The sequence below is a fragment of the Panthera onca genome, chromosome E1, assembly GCF_046562875.1.
Source record: "Panthera onca isolate mPanOnc1 chromosome E1, mPanOnc1 haplotype 2, whole genome shotgun sequence".
Taxonomy (NCBI): Eukaryota; Metazoa; Chordata; class Mammalia; order Carnivora; family Felidae; genus Panthera; species Panthera onca.
The window spans coordinates 18,612,035-18,633,115 of record NC_138352.1 but is presented as its reverse complement, the minus strand read 5'-3'; the positions used below and the strand labels follow the sequence as shown (position 1 = coordinate 18,633,115).

At 65.7% G+C, this 21,081-nt stretch overlaps 3 protein-coding genes across 9 annotated transcripts; 2 read left to right on the top strand and 1 right to left on the bottom strand.

Annotated features, from left to right (window-relative positions):
* The first annotated feature begins 51 nt into the window (after positions 1 to 51).
* Positions 52 to 12,443, top strand: NEURL4 (neuralized E3 ubiquitin protein ligase 4). 4 transcript variants are annotated; one of them, XM_060647451.3, is made up of 29 exons: positions 52 to 1,011; positions 1,941 to 2,385; positions 2,621 to 2,686; positions 2,838 to 3,136; positions 3,304 to 3,415; positions 3,501 to 3,589; positions 4,382 to 4,454; positions 4,560 to 4,824; positions 5,086 to 5,267; positions 5,600 to 5,685; positions 5,807 to 5,969; positions 6,065 to 6,263; positions 6,354 to 6,430; positions 6,538 to 6,616; positions 6,922 to 7,091; positions 7,185 to 7,316; positions 7,706 to 7,851; positions 7,955 to 8,179; positions 8,275 to 8,373; positions 8,457 to 8,630; positions 8,818 to 8,982; positions 9,530 to 9,688; positions 10,092 to 10,271; positions 10,377 to 10,464; positions 10,550 to 10,657; positions 10,746 to 10,890; positions 11,051 to 11,163; positions 11,261 to 11,426; positions 11,805 to 12,443. In XM_060647451.3, exons 1-29 carry the CDS (start codon positions 730 to 732, stop codon positions 12,007 to 12,009), a joined length of 4,692 nt encoding a protein of 1,563 aa, XP_060503434.1. In that variant the 5' UTR covers positions 52 to 729; the 3' UTR covers positions 12,010 to 12,443. The 4 variants fall into 4 exon arrangements, with proteins under 4 accessions (XP_060503434.1, XP_060503433.1, XP_060503437.1 ...); XM_060647450.3 differs by having other exon boundaries at positions 6,922 to 7,097; XM_060647454.3 differs by lacking the exon at positions 2,621 to 2,686.
* A 124-nt stretch (positions 12,444 to 12,567) lies between these two features.
* GPS2 (G protein pathway suppressor 2) lies at positions 12,568 to 15,267 on the top strand. Its single transcript, XM_060647464.3, has 11 exons — positions 12,568 to 12,699; positions 12,860 to 13,022; positions 13,380 to 13,489; positions 13,568 to 13,680; positions 13,807 to 13,886; positions 13,978 to 14,060; positions 14,263 to 14,416; positions 14,500 to 14,589; positions 14,678 to 14,757; positions 14,854 to 14,949; positions 15,093 to 15,267. The coding sequence occupies exons 2-11, from the start codon at positions 12,929 to 12,931 to the stop codon at positions 15,174 to 15,176; spliced, it is 984 nt and encodes a 327-aa protein (XP_060503447.1). The 5' UTR covers positions 12,568 to 12,699; positions 12,860 to 12,928; the 3' UTR covers positions 15,177 to 15,267.
* Positions 15,268 to 15,464: 197 nt separating this feature from the next.
* EIF5A (eukaryotic translation initiation factor 5A) lies at positions 15,465 to 20,228 on the bottom strand. 4 transcript variants are annotated; one of them, XM_060647465.3, is made up of 6 exons: positions 20,055 to 20,228; positions 17,973 to 18,158; positions 16,760 to 16,864; positions 16,458 to 16,589; positions 16,287 to 16,360; positions 15,465 to 16,127 (listed from the first exon to the last, which is right to left on the bottom strand). In XM_060647465.3, exons 2-5 carry the CDS (start codon positions 18,135 to 18,137, stop codon positions 16,298 to 16,300), a joined length of 465 nt encoding a protein of 154 aa, XP_060503448.1. In that variant the 5' UTR covers positions 18,138 to 18,158; positions 20,055 to 20,228; the 3' UTR covers positions 15,465 to 16,127; positions 16,287 to 16,297. The 4 variants fall into 4 exon arrangements, with proteins under 4 accessions (XP_060503448.1, XP_060503450.1, XP_060503449.1 ...); XM_060647467.3 differs by lacking the exon at positions 20,055 to 20,228 and adding an exon at positions 19,734 to 19,843; XM_060647466.3 differs by lacking the exon at positions 20,055 to 20,228 and adding an exon at positions 19,691 to 19,795.
* Positions 20,229 to 21,081: the final 853 nt, after the last annotated feature.

Here is a 21,081-nt window from a genome sequence, read left to right as displayed (position 1 = left end):
TCTGCCTGCCAGGGTTTCATTGGACTCTCCATCCGTGGCTTTAAAATTTAAGGGTTTGGCTAGATTGGAGTTCAAGTGGGCTTGTTTAGGAATATCACGAGCCCCTTCCCTGCCCCCCCCCCCCCAGTCGACGCGCTCTGCCTCTCACGAGAAGTGCGCTACACAGTGGAGGGACTGCGACAGTGTCGCAAAATATATCCGGTCTCGGTGCGAGGGCAGAGGTTTTTATTTATAAAGCTACCGGTTCCCTTCTCTGGATGCTCCAGACGCCGCCCTTACGGCGTCGAAGGGTGTAGCGCGAAGGGAAGACACCTCCTCCTGTTGCCGTAAAGCGAAAACTTCAAGGCGTCGCCTGCCTCGGCGGGGGCGGGGTCGTTGGGGCCGCTGTCGCAAAGCTGAAGGTGGGGGGCCAGCACCCCCTGCGTCGTAAAGATGCCCGAGGCGGTCGTTTCTTCTACTGTCGCAAAAGCTCGCCGCCCAAGTCTGCACCCCACTCCGAGCCACTCCGTCACCCGGCCGTGCCGTAAAGCAAGCCTGCCCGACCCCGTCGTCCTTCTGTTCCCACCGCGGTGGTCATTAGTTCCCCAGCCCGGGATGCTTCGTTGCCCGGCAGTGCCGTAAAGCATACCTGGCCCCAGCCCCGAGCCCTATTCCCTCCGGGTGTGTGTGCACCGCGGTTGCCACGGTGCCGCCAAGCGCGGCTGTCGCGCGGCCCGGGTGTCAGCGGCGATGGCGGCGGGGTCGGGTGGGAGCGGGGGCTCTGGGGGAGGCCCCGGGCCGGGGCCGGGTGGGGGTGGGGGCCCCGGCGGGAGCGGCCCAGGGCCGGGGTCCGGCGGGGGTCTGGGCAGCGGCGGGGAGCTGCACCCGCGCACCGGGCGCTTGGTGAGCCTGTCGGCCTGTGGGCGTACAGCGCGGCGGCAGCAGCCGGGCCAGGAGTTTAACCACGGGCTGGTGTTGAGCCGGGAGCCTTTGCGCGACGGCCGCGTCTTCACCGTCCGCATCGACCGCAAGGTGCGGAGCTGGGTCCGCGGAACCGAGACGTGGAGGGTGGTGGGAGGGGGAGAGCGAGAGGCGGGATGGGGGACAATCGGGGCAGCCCCATCGCCGGGCACCGAGAGGGAACCGACGGACCTTATGGGCACCCGGTGACGGGCAGGGGGGGGAGCGGGAAGTAGAAACATTGAGTCTGAAGGGGAAACGGGTAAGGAGAGCTTGATTTCCTCCGGACCCAGGAGCAGGGAAGGGACACGGGCTTCAGCCGCTAGAATGGCTAGGGAACAGGTCTCCTGGAATGGCTTGTGGCAGGCGGAGGACGGAGAGATGTCAGGGACCTGACAGGAGGAGAGAGAACCAGGGGAAGTACAACCATCGGAGGATAAACTCAGGCCGGAACGATGGGTGGGGAGGGACTCTCAGGGAGAGGGAGGTGTGCCTCTTGTGTGTCGTTCGGTGACGAGGCCAGGGGCACAGAGGTGGAATTTGGGAATTGAGTGAATCTGAGTGCAGCCAGGGCCCAGGAGAGAAATGGGCCAGGGGAGGAGGAGAGCGGTGTACAAGAGCAGGGACAACCGGCTTGGAGAGCTGTGCATCTGGGTGGTTGAGAAGTCCCAGAGACCAGGCACTTAGAGGAGGCAGGGGGCTGCAGCCAGGGAATTTAGCCCAGACGGTGGGGACAGGCATGGTGTCAGAGACACCGAGCCGCCAGAGTAGGGAGCAGAGTTGCTAGGGGACAGCGGTGCCCACGGTCCCTGAGACAGAGTGCAGGAAGTTGCTTGTGGGACCGCACCTCTGGGTTAGTGTCCCGCGTCTCAAGAGAGAAGAGCCAGCTGGCTGAGACGTGGCAAGGGGGGGGGACACGGTGGTCTGTGAAGTGTGGTTTCCTAGTGGTGGGAGACCCGTGGGGGCCCTTCCTGAGTCCCTGTCCACCGCTCTCATCGCAGGTCAACTCCTGGAGTGGCTCCATTGAGATTGGGGTGACGGCACTGGACCCCAGCGTGCTGGACTTCCCAAGCAGCGCCACGGGGCTGAAGGGGGGCTCATGGGTGGTGTCGGGCTGCTCAGTGCTGAGGGACGGACGTTCTGTGCTGGAGGAGTATGGTCAGGACCTGGACCAGCTCGGTGAAGGGGACCGTGTGGGCGTGGAGCGCACAGTTGCCGGGGAGCTGCGGCTCTGGGTGAACGGGCGGGACTGCGGGGTGGCCGCCACGGGCCTCCCCGCGCGTGTCTGGGCCGTCGTGGACCTTTACGGCAAGTGCACGCAGATCACCGTGCTACCCCCTGAGCCAGGTTTCAGCCCCCCCGCTCCCATCCCTACACCCCCCCTCGAGCCCTCCGCGCCCCCTGAAGATTCTGCCTTGACTGAACAGGGGACCCCGGGGGACGAAGGTGAGAATACAGCTCGGGCAGCGGTGGAGGGGCGGGGCAGGGGGACCGGCTGAAGGAGTGGGTGACGTGTAGTGACAAATGAGGCTGGGTGTGGGCAGGGCCTCTCCGACCCCTTTCCCCCCCACCCGAGTCTGTTGAAGGGGAAAGCAGGGGCTAGAGGAGGGGGTCTCCTGGCTGTGGGCCCCTGCAGCAGGGGCCGAACCCTCATTCCCCTCCCATCCCGCCTGGTCCCCAGCCTTCATGGTGTCCCCAGCGCAGGCCCGGCCGGAGACGTTTCCTAACAGCCTTGAGTCGCATAATGGTGAGGGCTTCCGGGAGGCTCTGGGAAGGGCAGCGGGAAGTGAGGTGGCCCAGGCGAGGGGAGGGACCTCAGGAGAGGGCCAGGGGGCGAGTGGCGAGCCAGAGGGGGTACGGCCTCATTCCAGCTTCCCTCCCCCGCCCCGCCGCCGCAGATTTTGCCAGCATGGAGCTCTCGGAGGTGGTGGGCAACGCCATCCTGTCTGCCTACAACGGGGGGCTCCTAAATGTGAACCTGAGCTCCCCCCCGGCCGGGGAAGGACCGGGGCCCAGCGGCGCGGCCACCTCGCCTGTCCTCACTTCCAACGACGCCCTGCTCTTTCACGAGAAGTGCGGAACCCTCATCAAACTCAGCAACAATAACAAGACGGCCGAGCGCCGCCGGCCCCTGGATGAGTTCAACAACGGCGTGGTCATGACCAACCGTCCGCTCCGGGACAACGAGATGTTTGAGGTGTGCGAGATCCCGGGCTCTGGTTGGCACGTCACTCTCCGGGGGCTCGAGACGGGGCTTGACCCTTGACGTTAGAAGGGTGGGGCCCAAGGAAGAGCCGGGGACTGAGGGGCACTGTTCTATGCTCACGTTCCCCGTCTGTCCTTTCTGTCGTCACCCCTCCCAAGATCCGCATCGACAAGCTCGTGGATAAGTGGTCTGGCTCCATTGAGATCGGTGTCACCACCCACAACCCCAACAGCCTGGAGTACCCAGCCACCATGACCAACCTGCAGTCAGGTACCAGCCCCGGGCAGGGCGGGGGGCACCTTCCTAAGGCGGAGGAAGCCCGTGTCCTGAGCGGAGTGTCCGCTGCCCCCCCCAGGCACCATCATGATGAGTGGCTGTGGGATCCTGACCAACGGCAAGGGCACCCGCCGGGAGTACTGTGAGTTCAGTCTGGATGAGCTACAGGTGAGGGTGGGGCGTGGAGCCTGGGCCCCTCTGTGGGGCAGCCCCGTTTCCCTGCGCCCCTGCCCGTGCACCACGGTCTCCCCTGTGACCCAGAGCAAGGCCTGTTAGCTTTTTTTAAGGTCTTGTTTTTTTTTTAACGCTTATTTACTTTAAACGTTAGAGAGAGGCAGAGCGTGAGTGGGTAAGGGGCAGAGAGAGGGAGACACAGAACCCGAGGCAGGCTCCAGGCTCTGAGCTGTCAGCACAGAGCCTGATGTGGGGCTCGAACTCACGAACCGTGAGATCGTGACCTGAGCCAAAGTCAGACGCTCCACTGACTGAGCCACCCAGGCGCCCCAAGGCCTGTTAGCTTTTGCCTAGAGGTTCCTTCTGAGAAGGCAGGGCTGCCCAGTAGTTAGGCACTCGGGTTTCCGAGTCAGAGTTTTACTTTTTCTTAATCGTTTGGCCATTTGTGGTGGTGACCAGAGGCAACAAACTCGTTCTCTTTGGTAGTTTGGTGGGTTTTTTTTTTTTTTTTTCCTTCCCTTCTAACGTTTAAAGCGAGCCTGTTAGTATTTTGTAGACTCCTTCGGGAGGTAGATGGGGTGATGTTTATGAGATGGCTTAACGCAGCGCTGGCCTCGGAGTGAGCGTTCGGGGGGGCCTCTGGGACTCCGGCACCTTGGGAGCAGTTCCCCTGCGGCCTGGGCTGGCGGGCAGGCTTTAGGACCGCGTTGTTCCAGGGTCCCCAGGACAAGTCTGGAGCCTGACCAGGGATAGATTCCAGACTTTCGTCTTTTCTGCTTTGACCAGGAGGGCGACCACATTGGTCTCACGAGGAAGTCCAACTCTGCCCTGCATTTCTTCATCAACGGCATCGATCAGGGTAGGGGCCGCGCGGCCAGGGCGCTCGGTGCAGGGGTCTGGTCCTCACACTGCTGCCTCTCTTTGAGGCTGGTCTGACCCCTTCCTTCGCCTTCCACCCCCACAGGCGTGGCCACCCCGCTGACGCCCCCGGTCGTGTATGGAGTGGTGGACTTGTACGGGATGGCGGTGAAGGTGACCATCGTCCATAATAACAACCACAGCGACCGTCTGCGCCGCAACAATGCCATCCTGCGGGCCCTGTCTCCCGAGGGCGCCCTCCGCCGCGCCGCCCCCGCCGCTCAGGCCGAGCCCGAGCGCCTGCTCTTCCACCCGAACTGCGGGCAGAAGGCGGCTATCACCCACGAGGGGCGCACCGCCCTGCGGCCCCAGTATGGCCCGGGGGGGTGGGGAGAAGCCCGCAGAAGGGGCTCTGACGGGCTTGCGGGAGGGGCGCAGACGCGGGGGGGGGGGGGGGGCGGCGGGATTCTGAGCGGGGCCGTCGTGACAGGGAAGGGGGGAGCTTCCGGGACAGCGAAGGTCAGCAGGCGGATTGGGGGCAGCAGGAGTCAGGCAGGCACCGACCGGGCCGGGGCGCGGCGTGCTCAGCGCGCGCGCGCTCGTGCCTGAGGCCCCGCGTGCTGTGCCCTCAGTGCCACCGATGACTTCAATCACGGCGTGGTGCTGAGCAGCAGAGCCCTGCGGGACGGAGAAGTGTTCCAGGTGCGCATCGACAAGATGGTGGACAAGTGGGCTGGCTCCATCGAGATCGGTGTCACCACCCACAACCCTGCCTACCTCCAGTTGCCCTCCACCATGACCAACCTGCGCTCGGGTGAGCCCCCCCAGCGGGGCGGGGCCGGGGCAGGGTCCTCGGGAGGAAGCCACCTCCCGGAGCCCGGATGGGATGCTCGTGCTCCGGCCCTTTTCTCCGCTTGTCACACTTGTGACGACTCATCCGGTGGCTGAGGCCTGCCCGCCTCGTGGACAGGGCTCGTGGCTGGCTTGGGACGTGCAGGGTTTTCTTGTTCAGCTCTGGGAAGAGAGCCGACCGTCAGAAAAGGCAGGCCGGGCCAGCGGCTTTGGGGGGGCGGACGCGGGCACTGCCGCACGACAGGAGCCCTGGTCCCCGCTCACGTCCTCTGTCCCCCCCCCTCGTCCCCCTAGGGACCTGGATGATGACCGGGAACGGGGTGATGCACAACGGGACGACCATCCTGGACGAGTACGGGCACAACCTGGACCGCCTCAAGGTGGGAGAGCGTGCGTCCGGCCGGGGCCCGGCGGCGGGAGGCGGGCAAGGCGGGGCTGCCGTAGGACCAGCCCAGGCGGGAGCTCTGCCTGACTCCTCACTCCAGCCCCCCTTCTTCCAAGGCAGGGGACACGGTGGGCGTGGTGCGGCGGGAGGACGGGACCCTGCACTTCTTTGTCAACGGGATGACTCAGGGCCCCGCGGCCTGGAACGTGCCCCCGGGTGTCTATGCAGTCGTGGACCTCTACGGCCAGGCGGCCCAGGCCACCATTGTGGACGACGTGGGTGAGGGCCGGACCGGGCAGGGGCAGGGGGTCGGGGTGGCCTTGGGGGGCCTCAGAGACCCCTGTGAGCCTAATGGGCGATGACCACTCATGCAGAGGTGCCCCCAGTCCCCGAGCCACTCCCCGAAGGGAACAACCAGGTGTCCCCGAGCTCCCCGTCATCGGGGGCCGGGGGCTCCGACCTGCGTTTCCACCAGCTACACGGCAGTAACGCAGTGATCACCAACGGGGGCCGCACCGCGCTCCGCCATAACTGCCGCAGCGAGTTCAACGACGCCATCGTCATCTCCAATCGGTCAGTGCCCGGGCCTTCGTGCCCCCAGCTTCCCGCTGCCCGGCCTCGGCCACCGAGCAGGGCCTGTCTGATTGCCGCTGTCCCTGGCAGGGCCCTGCGCGACGGGGAGCTGTTTGAAATCGTCATTCAGAAGATGGTGGACCGCTGGTCAGGCTCCATCGAGGCCGGTGAGGGCACCCGTGTGTGCGTGCGTGCGCGCGCACCGGGGGCGGGGGTGGTGGCCGCTGGCCGCCCACTGCTGGGGGCTTGGCTCTGACCTACCCCTGCCTCCTAGGAGTGACCGCTATTCGGCCAGAAGACCTTGAGTTCCCCAACACCATGACGGATATCGACTATGACACGTGGATGCTGAGGTCAGATTGCCTGCTTTGCGGGCCGTGCGGCCGGCTAGGATGAGGGAAGCGAGGTTTGGGGCCCGCGGTGGCCCTGGGCAGCCTTCCCACGTCGCCCCGCACCCTGCAGCGGCTCGGCCCCCTCTCCTCTCGGGGAAGCTCCCGCTTGTCTCTGTCCCGGAGGCATAGGGAACGGGATTGGGTCCCAGACCCCAGATCGAGATCCCGATCCAAGGCGCTGGGAGGTTCTGACGAGCAGAGACCGAGCAGGGGCCTGTGTGGGGAAGAGCCGGGAGACTCACCGGCCCCTTCTGTCGCCCCTCCAGTGGCACGGCCATCATGCAAGACGGAAACACGATGCGCAACAACTACGGGTGCGACCTCGATGCGCTGGGCACAGGCGCGCGCATCGGCATGATGCGAACGGCCAAGGGCGACCTGCACTACTTTATCAACGGCCAGGACCAAGGCGCCGCCTGCTCAGGCTTGCCTCCGGGTAAAGGTGACTGCGCTGTGGCTTTCGGCCCGCCCGCCTCGTGCCGGTGCCCCGCGGGCTCTCGGACTTCTGACCCCTTCCTTTCCCACCCAGAGGTGTACGCGGTCGTGGATCTCTACGGCCAGTGTGTCCAAGTGTCCATCACCAACGCCACCGGCCCCATGGACAACAGCCTGGCGACCAGCAACACGGCCACTGAGAAGTCCTTCCCCCTGCACTCCCCAGGTGCGGCCGGCGGGGCGGGCTCTGCTTCCTCACCGTGGGCCTGAGGGGGCCGCTGCCAGCTCAGGGAGCTGGGTCGGGACGGGCTCGCCCCTGAAGGGAGGGATGAGCCCAGGGTAGGCGGCGGCCAAGAGGAGGGGAGGAGGTCACGGCTGGCTGGAACGACCGAGGCGCTTCTCGGCCACCAGGAGGCCGGGAGCCGGGCACGCCCGCTTTGGGAACGGGTCTCTCGTGGGGAAAGAGGCGCAGGAGGCTCTCCGATGGCAGACAGAGGACTGATGGCAAACGGGCAACTTTCCGGCAACTTCCCGCTTCCCCCGAGAGCTCTGCTCCGTGTCCTTTCTGAAGCTCGCTGTCCCACTGTCCCCTCCCGCTGCGCCTGTTCCCCACAGTGGCTGGCGTGGCTCACCGCTTTCACAGCACGTGTGGCAAGAACGTCACTCTGGAGGAGGACGGCACGAGGGCGGTACGCGCGGCCGGTTACGCTCACGGCCTGGTCTTCAGCACCAAGGAGCTCAAGACGGAGGAGGTGTTCGAGGTGGGCGGCGGGCCCCTCGCAGCGAGGCGGGCGGCCCCCCCCCCCGCCACCGCTGTCCCCCTGCCCCTGGCTAGCGCCGGCCGCCGCCTTTTGTCTCCCTCAGGTCAAAGTGGACGAGCTGGACGAGAAGTGGGCGGGCTCCCTGCGCCTGGGACTGACCACGCTGGCGCCCGGGGACATGGGGCCCGGCACGGGCGGGGGCCCGGCGCTGCCGCCCTCCCTGCCGGAGCTCCGGACCAAGACCACCTGGATGGTGTCCAGCTGCGAAGTGAGGCGCGACGGCCAGCTCCAGAGGATGAACTACGGCCGGAACCTGGAGAGGCTGGGGGTGAGGCCGCCGGCTCCGGGGTCGGGGCGGAGGTGGAGCGGGGGCGGCGGGGGGAGGGAGGCCAGGCACTCGAGCCCGTCTCACCTTGGCGCCAGGTGGGCAGCCGCGTGGGCATCCGCCGGGGGGCGGACGACACGATGCACATCTTGGTAGACGGAGAGGACATGGGGCCTGCGGCCACCGGCGTTGCCAAGGTAGACCCGGGGAACCTTGGGCTTGGGGAGCGGGCTCGAGGCCTTCCGCGGACCCCCGACTCCTGTGTCGTGTGTGCCCACAGAACGTGTGGGCCGTGCTGGACCTGTACGGGCCCGTACGGAGCGTGTCTGTGGTCAGCTCCACGAGGCTGGAGGAGTCGGAAGGCACCCAGCCTCCCTCCCCCAGCTCGGACACCGGCAGCGAGGGCGAGGGCGAGGGCGAGGAAGACGATGACGGGGAGGAGCACAGCCCGAGGGTAAGAGGCCCCGCGGGGCAGGCGGGGCCCGTGAACGGGCGGCTGGGGTCGGTGGGACACCAGGCTGTCCTGGGGCTCTCTGACCCAACCCCGGGTGGCCGGTCGCCTGTGCGCGAGCCCCGTGTAAACGCCCGCGGGGGGTGGCTCGTACTGGCAACCCAGCAGCTCGGTCTCTCCTCCACACCAGGGCCAGAATCAAGTGGCCATTATGCCCACAGCCCTCGAGTTCCTGGAGAACCACGGGAAGAACATCCTCTTGTCCAACGGGAACCGCACCGCCACGCGGGTGGCCAGCTACAACCAGGGCATCGTTGTCATCAACCAGCCCCTGGTGCCCCAGCTGCTGGTCCAGGTGGGCCTCGCCTTCTCCACTGCTCCTCTGGCTCGGGGTGACCCAGGGCCAGCCCTCCTGGAGGAACCCCTTTCCAGCTGAGGACGAGGTAGAAGGCAAGCCCCTCGGATGAGCTTCCCGGGCTTGGGCTCGTGCCCGCGGTGGGGTTTGTAGGTCACTTATCAGGAAGCCTTACTTGCCGGCCGGTGGGGGCGGCGGCAGCAGGCAGGGGCTGGGGGAGGCCAAGAGAGACGCCGGCCCTACGCGTGGGTGCGTGGACGGCTTTGCCGAGGAGGAGGCCTTTCCGCTGTTTGCCACAAACGGAGAGATTTAGTTAGGAACGCGGGGCATGGGGACCCTTACTGTCCCGACAGCGCCGAGGCTCACGTGGGGAAGGAAACAGGGGTTTGTAGTTTGCGGTCCCTCCAGGCGAGGGAAGGGCAGCATCCCAGGCCGCGCTGTGGGAGGTGCTGTCGCTCCCCCCCTCCCACCCAGCGGGGGAGAGGAGCCTGGTTCTGCTGGGGGGCGGCCTCTTCCGTGACTGGGGAGTGGTTGCCCTTTTCCCCAGGTGCGGATAGACTTTCTGAACCGGCAGTGGACGTCCTCCCTGGTCCTGGGCGTCATCACCTGCCCGCCCGAGAGGCTCAACTTCCCCGCTTCTGCCTGTGCCCTCAAGCGGGCAGCCTGGCTGCTGCGGGGCCGTGGCATCTTCCACAACGGTCTCAAGGTGAGTAGGGGGCAGAGAGAAGAGGGAGGGCCGGGGCCTCGAGTCGGGACGGTCTGGCCAAAAGGGTCCCCGGCTCCGGCAGTAGGACTGCGGGCGTAAAGGGGCCCCATGGTGGGGTGGACCCCGTGGTGGGTGAGCGAGAGTGTGGGGGGCCTTATCTGGACGCTCAGGCTGTCACGTTGTCCTGGGTCCCTGCCACTGAGCACGTTGTGGGGGGGAGGGCAGTGGGGGGGTTGGCGGGGAGGTGGACTCCTGATGTTTGAGGAGGGGGGTGGAGCCCGGGCAGCAGGCCGGCGTGGAGGCCAAGCCTGGGGCCTGGCAACCGGAAGCAGAGCGAAGGGCGAGCCTGGCTGTTGCCTGTGGGCGTCTGATCTCTGGGAAGACAGTAGGTCTTTCCTCCTAGATCTGTGAGAAGTTTGGGCCAAACCTGGACACGTGTCCTGAAGGCACCGTCCTGGGACTGCGGCTGGACGGCTCTGGGGGGCTGCACCTCCACGTCAATGGGCTGGACCAGGGGGTGGCCGTACCGGACGTGCCCCAGCCCTGCCACGCGGTGGTGGACCTCTACGGCCAGTGCGAGCAGGTCGGCTGTAACGGAGGAAGCGTGGAGGGGGCGACCGGTGAGGGCACGGGCAGGCCCCGGGGGCTGGGGCACGCCCGGCTGATTTCCCGCCCCCCTCCCCTGCAGGTGACCATCGTGAGTCCTGAACCAGGGGCTGCCAGTGGCAAGAGTGCGGGAACCCAAGGGGACATGGAGAAGGCGGACATGGTAGATGGTGAGCCGGCCCGCAGAGCCCCGCCCCGCCCACCGTGCCGCGCCGCCCCGGCTCCTGTGACCTGTGCCCCCTCCTGCCCGCGCAGGTATGAAGGAGAGCGTGTGCTGGGGGCCGCTGCCTGCCGCCAGCCCTCTCAAGAGCTGCGAGTATCACGCCCTGTGCTCCCGCTTCCAAGAACTGCTGTTGCTTCCCGGTGAGTCCCCGGTCCCCCGGGACCCGCCTCGTTCCCCGGGGCAGTGCTGGGCACCTCGGCACCCAGCCTGCCCCTCGCTTTCCCGCAGAGGATTACTTTATGCCTCCGCCCAAGCGAAGCCTGTGCTACTGTGAGTCTTGCCGGAAGCTTCGAGGGGACGAGGCCCACAGGCGCCGGGGAGAGCCCCCTCGGGAGTATGCCCTGCCCTTCGGCTGGTGCAGGTTCAACCTCAGGTGTGCGCAGGGCAGGGTCACGCGGCTCCCTTACTGTTCTTTTCCCCTAGAGGAAGGAGGTTCCCAGGGGGTGCATGGAAGACGTGGCAGAACTTCCCGTAGAGGGGACAGTGTTGGGGAGCCAGCGACCTTTGTCCGGTCTGCCCTGTCTACGTCCTAGGGTGAATCCCCGTCTGGAAGCTGGGACGCTAACCAAGAAGTGGCACATGGCCTATCACGGGAGCCACGTGGCAGCGGTGCGGAGGGTGCTGGACCGAGGGGAGCTGGGAGCAGGTACCGGGGCGCCAGGGGCAGGGCAGGGCAGGGCAGGGCGGGTGGGCCCGGCGGGCCCGGCCCCTGGAGGGCGGCCCTGACGCAGCTCTCGTCCTAGGCGCTGCCTCTATCCTGAGCTGCCGGCCGCTGAAGGGCGAGCCCGGGGTGGGGTTTGAGGAGCCCGGCGAGAACTGCGCCCCTCCCCGGGAGGAGCAGCCCCCTCCGGTGCTGCTCTCCCCGTCCCTGCAGTACGCTGGGGCCGAGACCCTGGCATCCAAAGTGCAGTGAGTACCCGGGGACACGCCCGGGGTCTCCACGTTTTGCCTTCCCTTCTCTCACCTGTGCCACTTGGGTCTTCTCTCGCTCTAGAACATTGTTATATAAGAAGCATTTATTATTTTTAAAGGTGACAAAAAGGGGGGTGCAGTGGGTCAGAAGTGCGGGTGGAGCGGGCGCGGGGAGCAGGGTGGGCAGCGGCCTGCACGCGGAAGCCGGGGAGCCTGCCCCGCAGTTGTTGGGGAAGGTGGTAGGGAGGGGAGTGGGGGGAGGGCCAGGCCCCTGCAAGGTGGGGGTGCCCCCTAAGGGCCTGTGTGGCCCTGCAGTTAGCAAGGGGAGGAGAGGGGCCAGAGGCCTCACGGCCGGATTTCTTCTCCCCCCGACAGATTCCGGGACCCCAAATCCCAGCGGACGCACCAGGCCCAGGTGGCGTTCCAGGTGTGCGTGCGCCCCGGCTCCTACACCCCCGGGCCCCCCTCGGCCGCCCTCAGAGAATCTCCGGACCCTCACTTCAGCCCAGCCGAACTCGAGTGGGTGACCAAGGAGAAGGGGGCCACGCTCCTCTATGCCCTGCTGGTGCGGGTGGAATGAGGGGCGGCCTGGCGATGACAAGCACAGCGGGGCCCTGGGCCCGGGACTCCGAGTGACGACCGACGACGATCGCCCCGGCACGCGCGGGGCCCGGACAGGCAGGGGGCCCTGGAGCTCGAGTCCTGCCTCCCGCGCCCGCGGCAGCAGAGCCATCCCCGACCGCGCGGCGGGCGAGCGGGAGCCGGGCCCGACAGCCCCCCTCTCATGCACTGATTTGGGGAGCACGACTCCCCGGACTCCCTCCCCCGTACCACTTAATTTATTTCCGTTTTCGTTCCTGTTACTGTGAATCCCGAGCGGCCCGGATCCCCCTCCGGGCCGCCGCTTCCCGGGCCTCCGGGCGGTGGGAGGGCGCTCGCGGGGAAGGCGGGCCTCTGTACAGTTGTTACGGACGCGGGTTTCCAAGCAGCCAATAAACGCCGTCCCGGAGCGCGCGCCTCGGCCTCTTTCTCGCGCGCGCGCGCGCGCGCGCACCACCCCCGCGAGCCCCGGGCCCGCCCCGCCGGGGGCGCGGGCCGCGGCGACGGGGTTTGACCGCCGCCGGCACCCGTCGCGGCCGCTTCCGCCCTTCCCTGCGCCCGACCCGCGAGGCCGGCGGCCGCCCCGGCTCCGGAAGGAGTCGGCCCGGCGGCCGGATGTGACGCGCGGCCGAGGCGCGCAGGAGCCGCGGAGAAAGCGCAGAGCAGGCGGGTAGGGAGGGGCCGGGGGGCGGGCAGCGCCGAGGCTGGAGACCCCGGCCCGCCGGCGCACGCGGGGGCCCCCGGGGCCGGCCGGGCGGAGGGGGGCGGCGGGAGGGCTTCCGCCTCTGCCGGCCGGGCGCGATCCGCCCTGAGCGCCCGCCTCCCGGTAGGCCCGGTCCGAGGTCTGGCAGTCAGTGACAGAGCCGGGCGCCCGCGGCCCGAGCGCCCCCGGCGGCACCATGCCCGCGCTCCTGGAGCGCCCCAAGCTTTCCAACGCCATGGCCCGGGCGTTGCACCGGCACATCATGATGGAGCGGGAGCGCAAGCGGCAAGGTGAGCCGGGCCCGAGCGGGAGGACACAGGGCCCCGGGGCGGCGCCGCTTCCCCGGAGCAGGCCTCCACCCCGGGCCGTGCAGCGCGCCGCCGCGGCCGCGCCGCGGGAAGGATGAGACAGCCCCGCGGGTGGTGGAAGCCGGAGGCCGGGTCTCTGCTCCAGAACCCTTGGGTCGGGAAGGACCTTGGAGAGCACCTACTGGACCCACCCGCCTGCCCCCTCCGCGGGGAAAGAGCCACTGCCGAGATAGGCACGAGGGGCATCGTGGCGACCAGGCCTCGCTGGCCCGCGGTGCGCAACGGGCTGCTCTGTTAACCACCCTGCGGGTTTCCCATTCTGCCCGACTCTCTCTCCAGAAGAGGAAGAGGTGGACAAGATGATGGAACAGAAGATGAAGGAGGAGCAGGAGAGGAGAAAGAAAAAGGAGATGGAAGAGAGAATGTCTCTGGAGGAGACCAAGGAGCAAGTGAGCAAGCCCCCTGATCTCTCACAGCGCTTTCCCTCTGGCCCTCTTGCCTTCATCTCTGCTCCCCTCGCTTCTCAGATCCTGAAATTGCAGGAGAAGCTTTTGGCCTTACAAGAGGAGAAGCACCAGCTTTTCCTGCAGCTCAAGAAAGTTTTACACGAGGAGGAGAAACGGAGGCGAAAGGAGCAGAGGTGGGACTGGAGAGCTAAAAATAAAATCGGGGCAGGGTGTAACTGGGATCGGGTGACAACGACCGGAGTCTAGTGGCAAAAGGGGGCGCTTGTCCCCGACTCTGACGCGCCCGCCTTTCGCCCCAGTGACCTGACCACTCTGACATCAGCTGCGTACCAGCAGAGCCTGACCGTCCACACGGGAACGCACCTCCTCAGCATGCAGGGTGAGGAGTGGAGAGACCGCGTGTCCAAACGGGCCCTCCTGGGGGTCACAGCCACCCCTTCCGGCCTCACGAAGCCCCTGTCCCTCCCTAGGGAGCCCTGGAGGACACAATCGCCCGGGCACCCTCATGGCGGCTGACAGGGCCAAGCAGATGTTCGGGCCCCAAGTGCTTACAGTAAGGAGTAGGATGGGGCGTCTGGCCCTGGTCTCCCCCGACCGCTCCTACCCACACCCAGGCGCCCTTAGTGACCCGGCACTCAAGTGATGGGCGTCACTGGCGTCGGACCCTTCGCGGTGTGGGGGAAAGCCGGACACGGTGGGCCCCTGAGGTCCCGCCTCGGAGTTTACAGCGGCCAGCTCTCGTCCTCCCTCCTCAGACTCGGCACTACGTGGGCTCAGCGGCGGCTTTCGCAGGGACCCCAGAGCACGGTCAATTCCAAGGCAGCCCCGGCGGTGCCTATGGGACCGCTCAGCCCCCGCCGCACTACGGCCCCACGCAGCCGGCCTATAGCCCTAGCCAGCAGCTCAGAGGTGAGTGGTGGGCCCAGAGGGAGGGGACTCTGGCAAGACCCAGATGAGGAGGCTCTGATGGCCATGCGTCGTCCCTTCCTCAGCACCTTCGGCGTTCCCCGCAGTGCAGTACCTGTCGCAGCCACAGCCACAGCCCTACGCAGTGCACGGCCACTTCCAGCCCACCCAGACAGGTGACCGACACCCCTGTGCGAGCACCCTGCCCTCCCGGCCTCCCCCGCCCCTGGCGGCTGCGTCACACCCCCCTCCTTCCCTCCCCAGGATTCCTGCAGCCGGGTGGCGCCCTGTCCTTACAGAAGCCAATGGAGCATGCCAACCAGCAGACCGCCTTCTCGGACTCTGTGAGTATGGCGAGTATGGGGTCTTGGGAGTTCAGGGGAAGCGCTGTGCTCAGGGGAGCCCCCGGCTGCCTCCGGTCCTGACTCTCCTCTCCGCAGTCCTCCCTGCGCCCCATGCATCCCCAAGCTCTGCATCCAGCCCCTGGACTGCTGGCCTCTCCCCAGCTCCCTGTGCAGATGCAACCAGCGGGAAAGGTAAGGTCGGGAGCCAGGTGCGCCCAGACCCCCACCTTCCCACTCTCGGGGGGGGGGGGGGGGGGGGGGGGGGGAGACGGGCTCAAGGGCGTGGAGGGAGAGGGTGCTCGCTGACCGAGCCCCCCTCTCGTCACTGCCACCAGTCGGGCTTCGCGGCTACCAGCCAACCTGGCCCTCGGCTCCCCTTCATCCAGCACAGCCAGAACCCGCGATTCTACCACAAGTGACCGTCAGATTTTATCTTCAGCCTCCCCCCACCCCCTGCCGTGGGTGAGGGTCCCCGGTGTGTCGCGGTCCAATAAAATCTACCTGCCAGTGCCCCTGGCTGCTGCTGCTGTTTGTGTGGCCTCACTCGGAGGCGGCCAGGGCTCTCTGGAGGGGCGGGGTGGCCGGCAGATGCACAGCAAGTGAACGCTTGCCGTGAACGGATGGCCGAGTTTGGTGGACAGGATTTCTCATCTCCCCTCCAGTCCGCAAATGCCCATTCAATTCAAAGAAGCAACTGAATTGGGGCCTTCATATTAAACTTGTAGTTTTATTCAGGTTTGATTTTAACAAATGTGTCGGGGAGAGAGCCCACAGGAAAGGGTGAAGCCCGTGGGGGCAGGGCCCTCCCAGATGCCTGAGGAGGGGGCAGGTCCCCTCCCCTCTCCTCCTCTTCCCTCCCCAGCTAAAGGGATTTGGGGAGAGACATAGGCAGGAGAGGGGGCTGGTCCCCAGTCTGTGGGGTGGTGCTTGGGGTAAAGGGCCAAGGGGAACAAGGGACCAGAGCAGGGATGAGTGGGGGAAGGGCACAAGGACCATTTGCCAGAATCCACAGCTTTCTGATTCCAGATTGAATTAAAAAAAAAAAAAAAGAAAAAAGAAAGAAAACAAAAACCAAACAAAACCCACTAAACCACAAGCAGCACCCGCCCCCTCTCCCCGACCAGGACTGTAGTGCGAGGGGAGAAGAGGAGGACAGTTTCGCCAAGGCCATGGGTCACTCACTCCTGGCCAAGGGAGCAGGATGAAGGGCAGGGGCTCCCCGACAGATTGAGGGGGTGTGGGGGAAACCAAAATAAAACGTCAAATAAATTGTGTAGGAGGAGTCCAGCCCGGGGCCGGGCCGGAGCTGGGCCAGGCTGGGGAAGGGGGCCTCTGCAGGCTGGAGGATCACTGCTTCCGCCACCGCCACCCTGGGGAGGAGAGACACCTGGTGAGACTGGACTGTCCTGTCCATGGTGGGGGGCGACCCTGCTGGGGCAGGAAGGGAAACCTGGAACAGGACTGAGGCAGGTTTTGTCTGGGACGCGGAGCACGCGCAGGGGCTGGGGACGGGCAGCCGGCACACTCACCTGGGAGCCAGTTATTTCGCCATGGCCTTGATTGCAACTGCTGCCTCCTCTGTCATGGCAGACAGCACCGTGATCTGGGGGGGTGGGGAGGTCAGACATGAGGTCAGAGGAAGCAGTGCGAGGAGAGGGGCTGGGCATAAGGCGGGGGGGGGGGGGGGGGGGAGGGCATACCAGGATCTCTTCTCCGCAGTCATACTTCTGCTCAATCTCCTTGCCGAGGTCTCCCTCGGGCAGACGAAGGTCCTCTCGCACCTCCCCGCTGTCCTGGAGCAGTGATAGATACCCATCCTGGATGCCAATCAGCTGGGGGCAGAGGAGGAAGGAAGCTGCAGGTTGGCCCCGGTAGGGGGGGAGGATAAAGGGTCTGAGGACAAACTGGTGCCAAACCTCTAACACCAAACCCCTTCTCCGGCCGTTCCCCTCTCTCCCGCTCAGTCTATGGCCACCGACAAACCACTAACCCACCTACATACCTGGAAATCATTCCTTTTGATGTTGGGGACATCCATATTATGAGTCGACGGGCAGATATCTTCGTATTTCTTGCCAGTAAAGATGTCAATACCAACCAGGTGGACCTGTATGTGTGCATCACATGAAAGAGAAACCCGACCAAGCTCTAGGATGGAAAAGAGAAAGGCTCGAGGTGCTCCTGACTGGTGAGGGAAATGCGACGAGGTTGTCAGGGAAAAGACCAGGGGAGTTGGAACTAAACCAATCGGCCCAAAGGAGCAGCACTAAAGCCTTTAAGAACGGGAGGCAGAAAGACTGCCCTTGACTTTGGGGTTGACAGCACAAAGAAAACAGGAGGGCAGGCTCCAAGCAGCCAGTTACCCTGAGCTACCAGAACACTGACCGATGTGCCCAGGGGACTGGGAGGACTCTAGGCAGAACATTTGGAAAAGCATCTGGACATCAGCATAAAAGGTGAACTTGGGAAAACAGGAAGCAACAAGAAAGGAAGAGCGCTGAGAAGAAAAGGCTTTGGGGACAGAAAATTATGCAAAGGGAATAAACGCCACAAAAGAACACAGACAAGGACGTAGACGTTGGGGGTGACCCAGGGTGAACCCCGAGCCAACGAAGACAAACCAACCAGGGAACAAAACCACAAGAACTCCAGCAAGGATGAGTCAGGTCGAGATTTGGGAGGGCAGGAAAAACTGACAAGCACTAGCAACAGTGTCCAGATCCAAGAGAGCGAGGCAGGGGCTCAGGAAACTCCGGGAGAGGGGCAGGTGGAGACACAGTGTGACCCTGCGTCGGAGATCGGGGGCGTGGGGCGGGAGGGGATCTGGAAGCTCAAGGTACGCTGGCCCCCTCCAGGGAAGGCTGCTCTGTAGTGGGACTAGAGAAAGCCTGGGAACTAGAACCCCAGGCAAGAAAAACCACAAGTGAAAGCCAAGAAGGAAGGAGCTGCTGACCAGACCACCTAGCAAAGTTAGACTCACACCAGTGGGGAAGAGGACCGGGCACAAGGCAATGACGGGGCACAGGAGGTAACGAAAGGCTGAAGGCCGGGGGAAGGTGGAAGGTAGCCAGGGCTGAGCACTACACAAGGAACTGGGGGGTAAAAAGAGAGCTCCGGGAACGGAGAGGGCTAGGACTGAGGGCACCTTGCTGCCGGGAGCCCCACGGATGAGGGAAGTGTGGGGAAGGCGAGAGATGGAGAGATCCAATTCTAACCTTGGCATGGCCGTGCTTGCCAGTCTTGGAGGTAGACATCTCCACGATCTTACAGGGCCGGCCTTTGAGCACCACAAAGCCATTCTTACGTAATGCTGAGCACTGCATCGGGAAGGTGGCTGAGGCCCCTGCATCTCCTGTCTCGAAGTCCAAATCATCTGCCATTTTAAGAGGCTTCGATTCCAACTAGAGTCAAAGAGAAGCGGAGTCAGTAGAGGTAGAGGTCGACAGAGCTCTCCATCCGCCCCACTGCTCTCTGGAAACAGGCTTCAGGTTTCCCCAGCCCTCCGTTCCATCACCCGCCTAAATGAAAGTCAAAGTGCCCAGGTTAAATCCGGAGTTGGGACCACAAACCCTTAAGATGGGGCGTGTGTATGAAGTGGAGGGAACACAAGCCGGACCCCTAGCCCAACTGAAAGCTAAAGGGGCGGCCCGGGAACAGAAGGCTCTGGGGAGTTAGGATGCCGAATCTCCAAGACGGGCAAACGCCTAATTCCTGGGAGGCGGGGGGAGACTCAGGTGTTACTGGCCGCTGAAACCAACCACCCCTCTTCCCCACACAGAGCAGGGCTATAATTAGGTGAGCAGCCGCGAGCCAGCAAAAGGGCGGGGCTACCATAGCGGGGAGAGGGGAGGGTGGAGACCGGAGGACAGGGCCCCACCCGTCTGTTACACCCCCCACCCGATCCACACGCGCCAGTCACTGGTACAGGAAACCACAAGGCCTCTTTGGGGGATTCCCGCCTCTCCAACAGGCCTTTTCCGACACAGCCGAGGAAGAGAAAGTAAAGCTGTTCTCTAACTTCTCCCCCTGCCAAACACCTCCATCTCGTTTCCCAAAGGGAACCCGGGAACCCGGCCTCTCCTCGAGGGCCCTCCCCCTTTTCCCAGGATGCACCGGTCCTGTCGGCTTTTCAGGCCGGGCCTGTGCGCTCAGTGGAAAGTGGAGGAGTGGGCAGCGTGAATGACAATAAAATGAAAGCAAAACGCCGGGAGTAGTGAGTAGCAGAAGTTCTGTTAGGCCGGCAGAGTTGGGGCTCTGAAAGCAGGAGCCCGCAAATCAGACACAAGGAGGAAGACCGTGACAAGGTGAAGAGCACCTATCACAGCGGGGAGCTCCTCTGCTCGGGACTTTAAGGCGCTGTCGGCGCGGCCGAAAAGAGCTGGGCTCCCGTCCAATCGCCCTCAGTCTCCCCGTCTCTCCGGCCACCCAGCACGGGAGAGCGCTGCTCGCACCTGGCTGGCCGCCTCACTTCCCAGGGGAGTCGGGGCGGGGGGGTAGCGCGCCAGGGGCCCATGGGGTGGGGGCACGCTAACATATGTCCGCAGCGGGCTCTCCGGGGAGATCAGGTGCGGGCCTCGGCCTTCGCCCCCTCCCCAAAATTCCAAGCTACCCTGGGCGCCCGCGAGGACCGACCACCCCTCTCCGCGCTGGGGGTTGCCGGCTCCCGCCCACCATGTGGCCTCCCGGGGCTTCCGGTGGCCGGGATCTGGGGGGAGGGGTCCCCGCGCTGCCATGCGGCCCCCGTCCACGTTCGGCCATGCGGCCTCCGACCCAGAGGGCAGCCTCCGGTAGGGGGGACACTTCCGGTGCCGCCGCCACCCCCTCCTCAAAGGCCGCGCCAGGCCGGAGCCACGCCGCCTCCCCTCCCCCCCTCTCCGGCCGGCCGCCAGCCCCCCCCCCACATGCCCTCTCACCGAATAGCCCCCTCCCCCACCTCACGTGGCCGCGCGGCGCCCGGTTCTCAACGGCCCAGGTACCTTGGCCCTTCCGGGCCGATCTGGCCCCCGGCCCTCGCCCCGGCGTGGCCGCCCGGCGGCCTCTCCCGCGTGGCGGCCTCGCGGCTCGCCGTCCCCCGCCCTGCGTCGCTCCAACGTCACCCGGCCGGCCCCAACCGTCACCCCGCGCGCCAACCGGGGCGCGCTCCCGCGCCTCTCCGCACCTCGCGCCGCTCGCGGACCGAACCCTGTGCGGCGGCCGCCGCCGCTCCCCTTTGCCCCCTCCCCGACCCTCGAGCAGTTCCATCTCCGCTCCCAAGCCCCAGCCGAGGTTCCGCGCACGCGCGCCCTGCCCGCTCTCACCTCGCGCGAACGCACTGACTCGACCCGGTCCGCCCGCCGCGAGCCCAACCGCTGCCTCCGAGCCCGCTGCCGCCGCCGCCGCCGCCTCTACCGCCGCCGCCGCTGCTGCACACGGGTCTTAGTACGCAGGCGCCGACTCCCCACTGACCAACCAAGCAGCCCTGTGACAGCCGCGCAAGCGTGCTATCTATCCCCTCCGCCCTCCACCCCCGCACTGCGCAAGCGCACAGACCCTCCCCGATCTCCACCCTCCCTCCCACCTTCCCATCCAATGACGCGTACGCGTGACCCCGCCCCTCCCCAACCCAGAGCGCGTCCCACCGGTAGGCAGTGCGCAGGCGCACCCGGTTTTTTAAGCCCTTCAACCTCCTCTTCCCTTCCCGTGATAGACCACTACTCCTACCGGACGGGACTCGCGCCTGCGCAATAGGGAGCCCTGCACTCCACACCCTCCGAAGGGAACGCCTCGGCCTCAGAGCGCATGCGTGTTGGGAATCCTGACCGCCCCTTCCACCTCAGACGTCGTCTGTACGCCGGGCGTTGAAAAGACCACGCCACTGTAGCGCTGAGCTCGGCTAGGACGCATGCGTCTTGGGAACGCCCCACCTCGGCTTTAACTGGACTTAGACGACTCACACGTTTCAGAAAACTTGCATTGCGGGGTGGGCCCCTCGTCTCAAAGCCCATCCCCCCCGCCCCCGTCCACGCATGCGCGCAAGAGCTCTTTCCGCTCACGCTTCCTAGCGCGCTAGTGTGGTCGGGTTACCGCCCATCCCAGCTTCACCTCCCGGCCTCGGGCCTGCCATAGAGTTTCGCCCGGGAGCTAGAGCGCCCGGGTCGCGGCCACCATCTTGTCGATTCCCTGGGTGCGGGGCCGCCGGGGCGGCTGCCGTACCGCTGAGCTCTAGGGAGCTTCGGAAGGCATTTATTTCTCCCCGATCCCGGTCCCCCGGCTGCTCCACAGCAGATGTCTGCGAGCACCCTGGGAAAACTCCAAAGCAGACTGGCGTGTTACGGTCCGCTGACG

Bases quoted from the DNA above. Each gene is read 5' to 3' on its own strand.
- EIF5A (XM_081791156.1), bottom strand. The intron at 16,865-17,972 runs GTTAGAATTGGA...GCACACATACAG, and splicing joins GCAAGCACGGCCATGCCAAG to GTCCACCTGGTTGGTATTGA. The intron at 16,361-16,457 runs GTATGCCCTCCC...CCACCCCCCCAG, and splicing joins ACTGCGGAGAAGAGATCCTG to ATCACGGTGCTGTCTGCCAT.
- NEURL4 (XM_060647450.3), top strand. From the start codon at position 730: ATGGCGGCGGGGTCGGGTGGGAGCGGGGGCTCTGGGGGAGGCCCCGGG. The intron at 4,825-5,085 runs GTATGGCCCGGG...CTGTGCCCTCAG, and splicing joins CGCACCGCCCTGCGGCCCCA to TGCCACCGATGACTTCAATC. The intron at 5,268-5,599 runs GTGAGCCCCCCC...TCGTCCCCCTAG, and splicing joins CATGACCAACCTGCGCTCGG to GGACCTGGATGATGACCGGG.
- GPS2 (XM_060647464.3), top strand. From the start codon at position 12,929: ATGCCCGCGCTCCTGGAGCGCCCCAAGCTTTCCAACGCCATGGCCCGG. The intron at 13,681-13,806 runs GTGGGACTGGAG...CTTTCGCCCCAG, and splicing joins CGGAGGCGAAAGGAGCAGAG to TGACCTGACCACTCTGACAT. The intron at 14,590-14,677 runs GTGACCGACACC...TTCCCTCCCCAG, and splicing joins CTTCCAGCCCACCCAGACAG to GATTCCTGCAGCCGGGTGGC.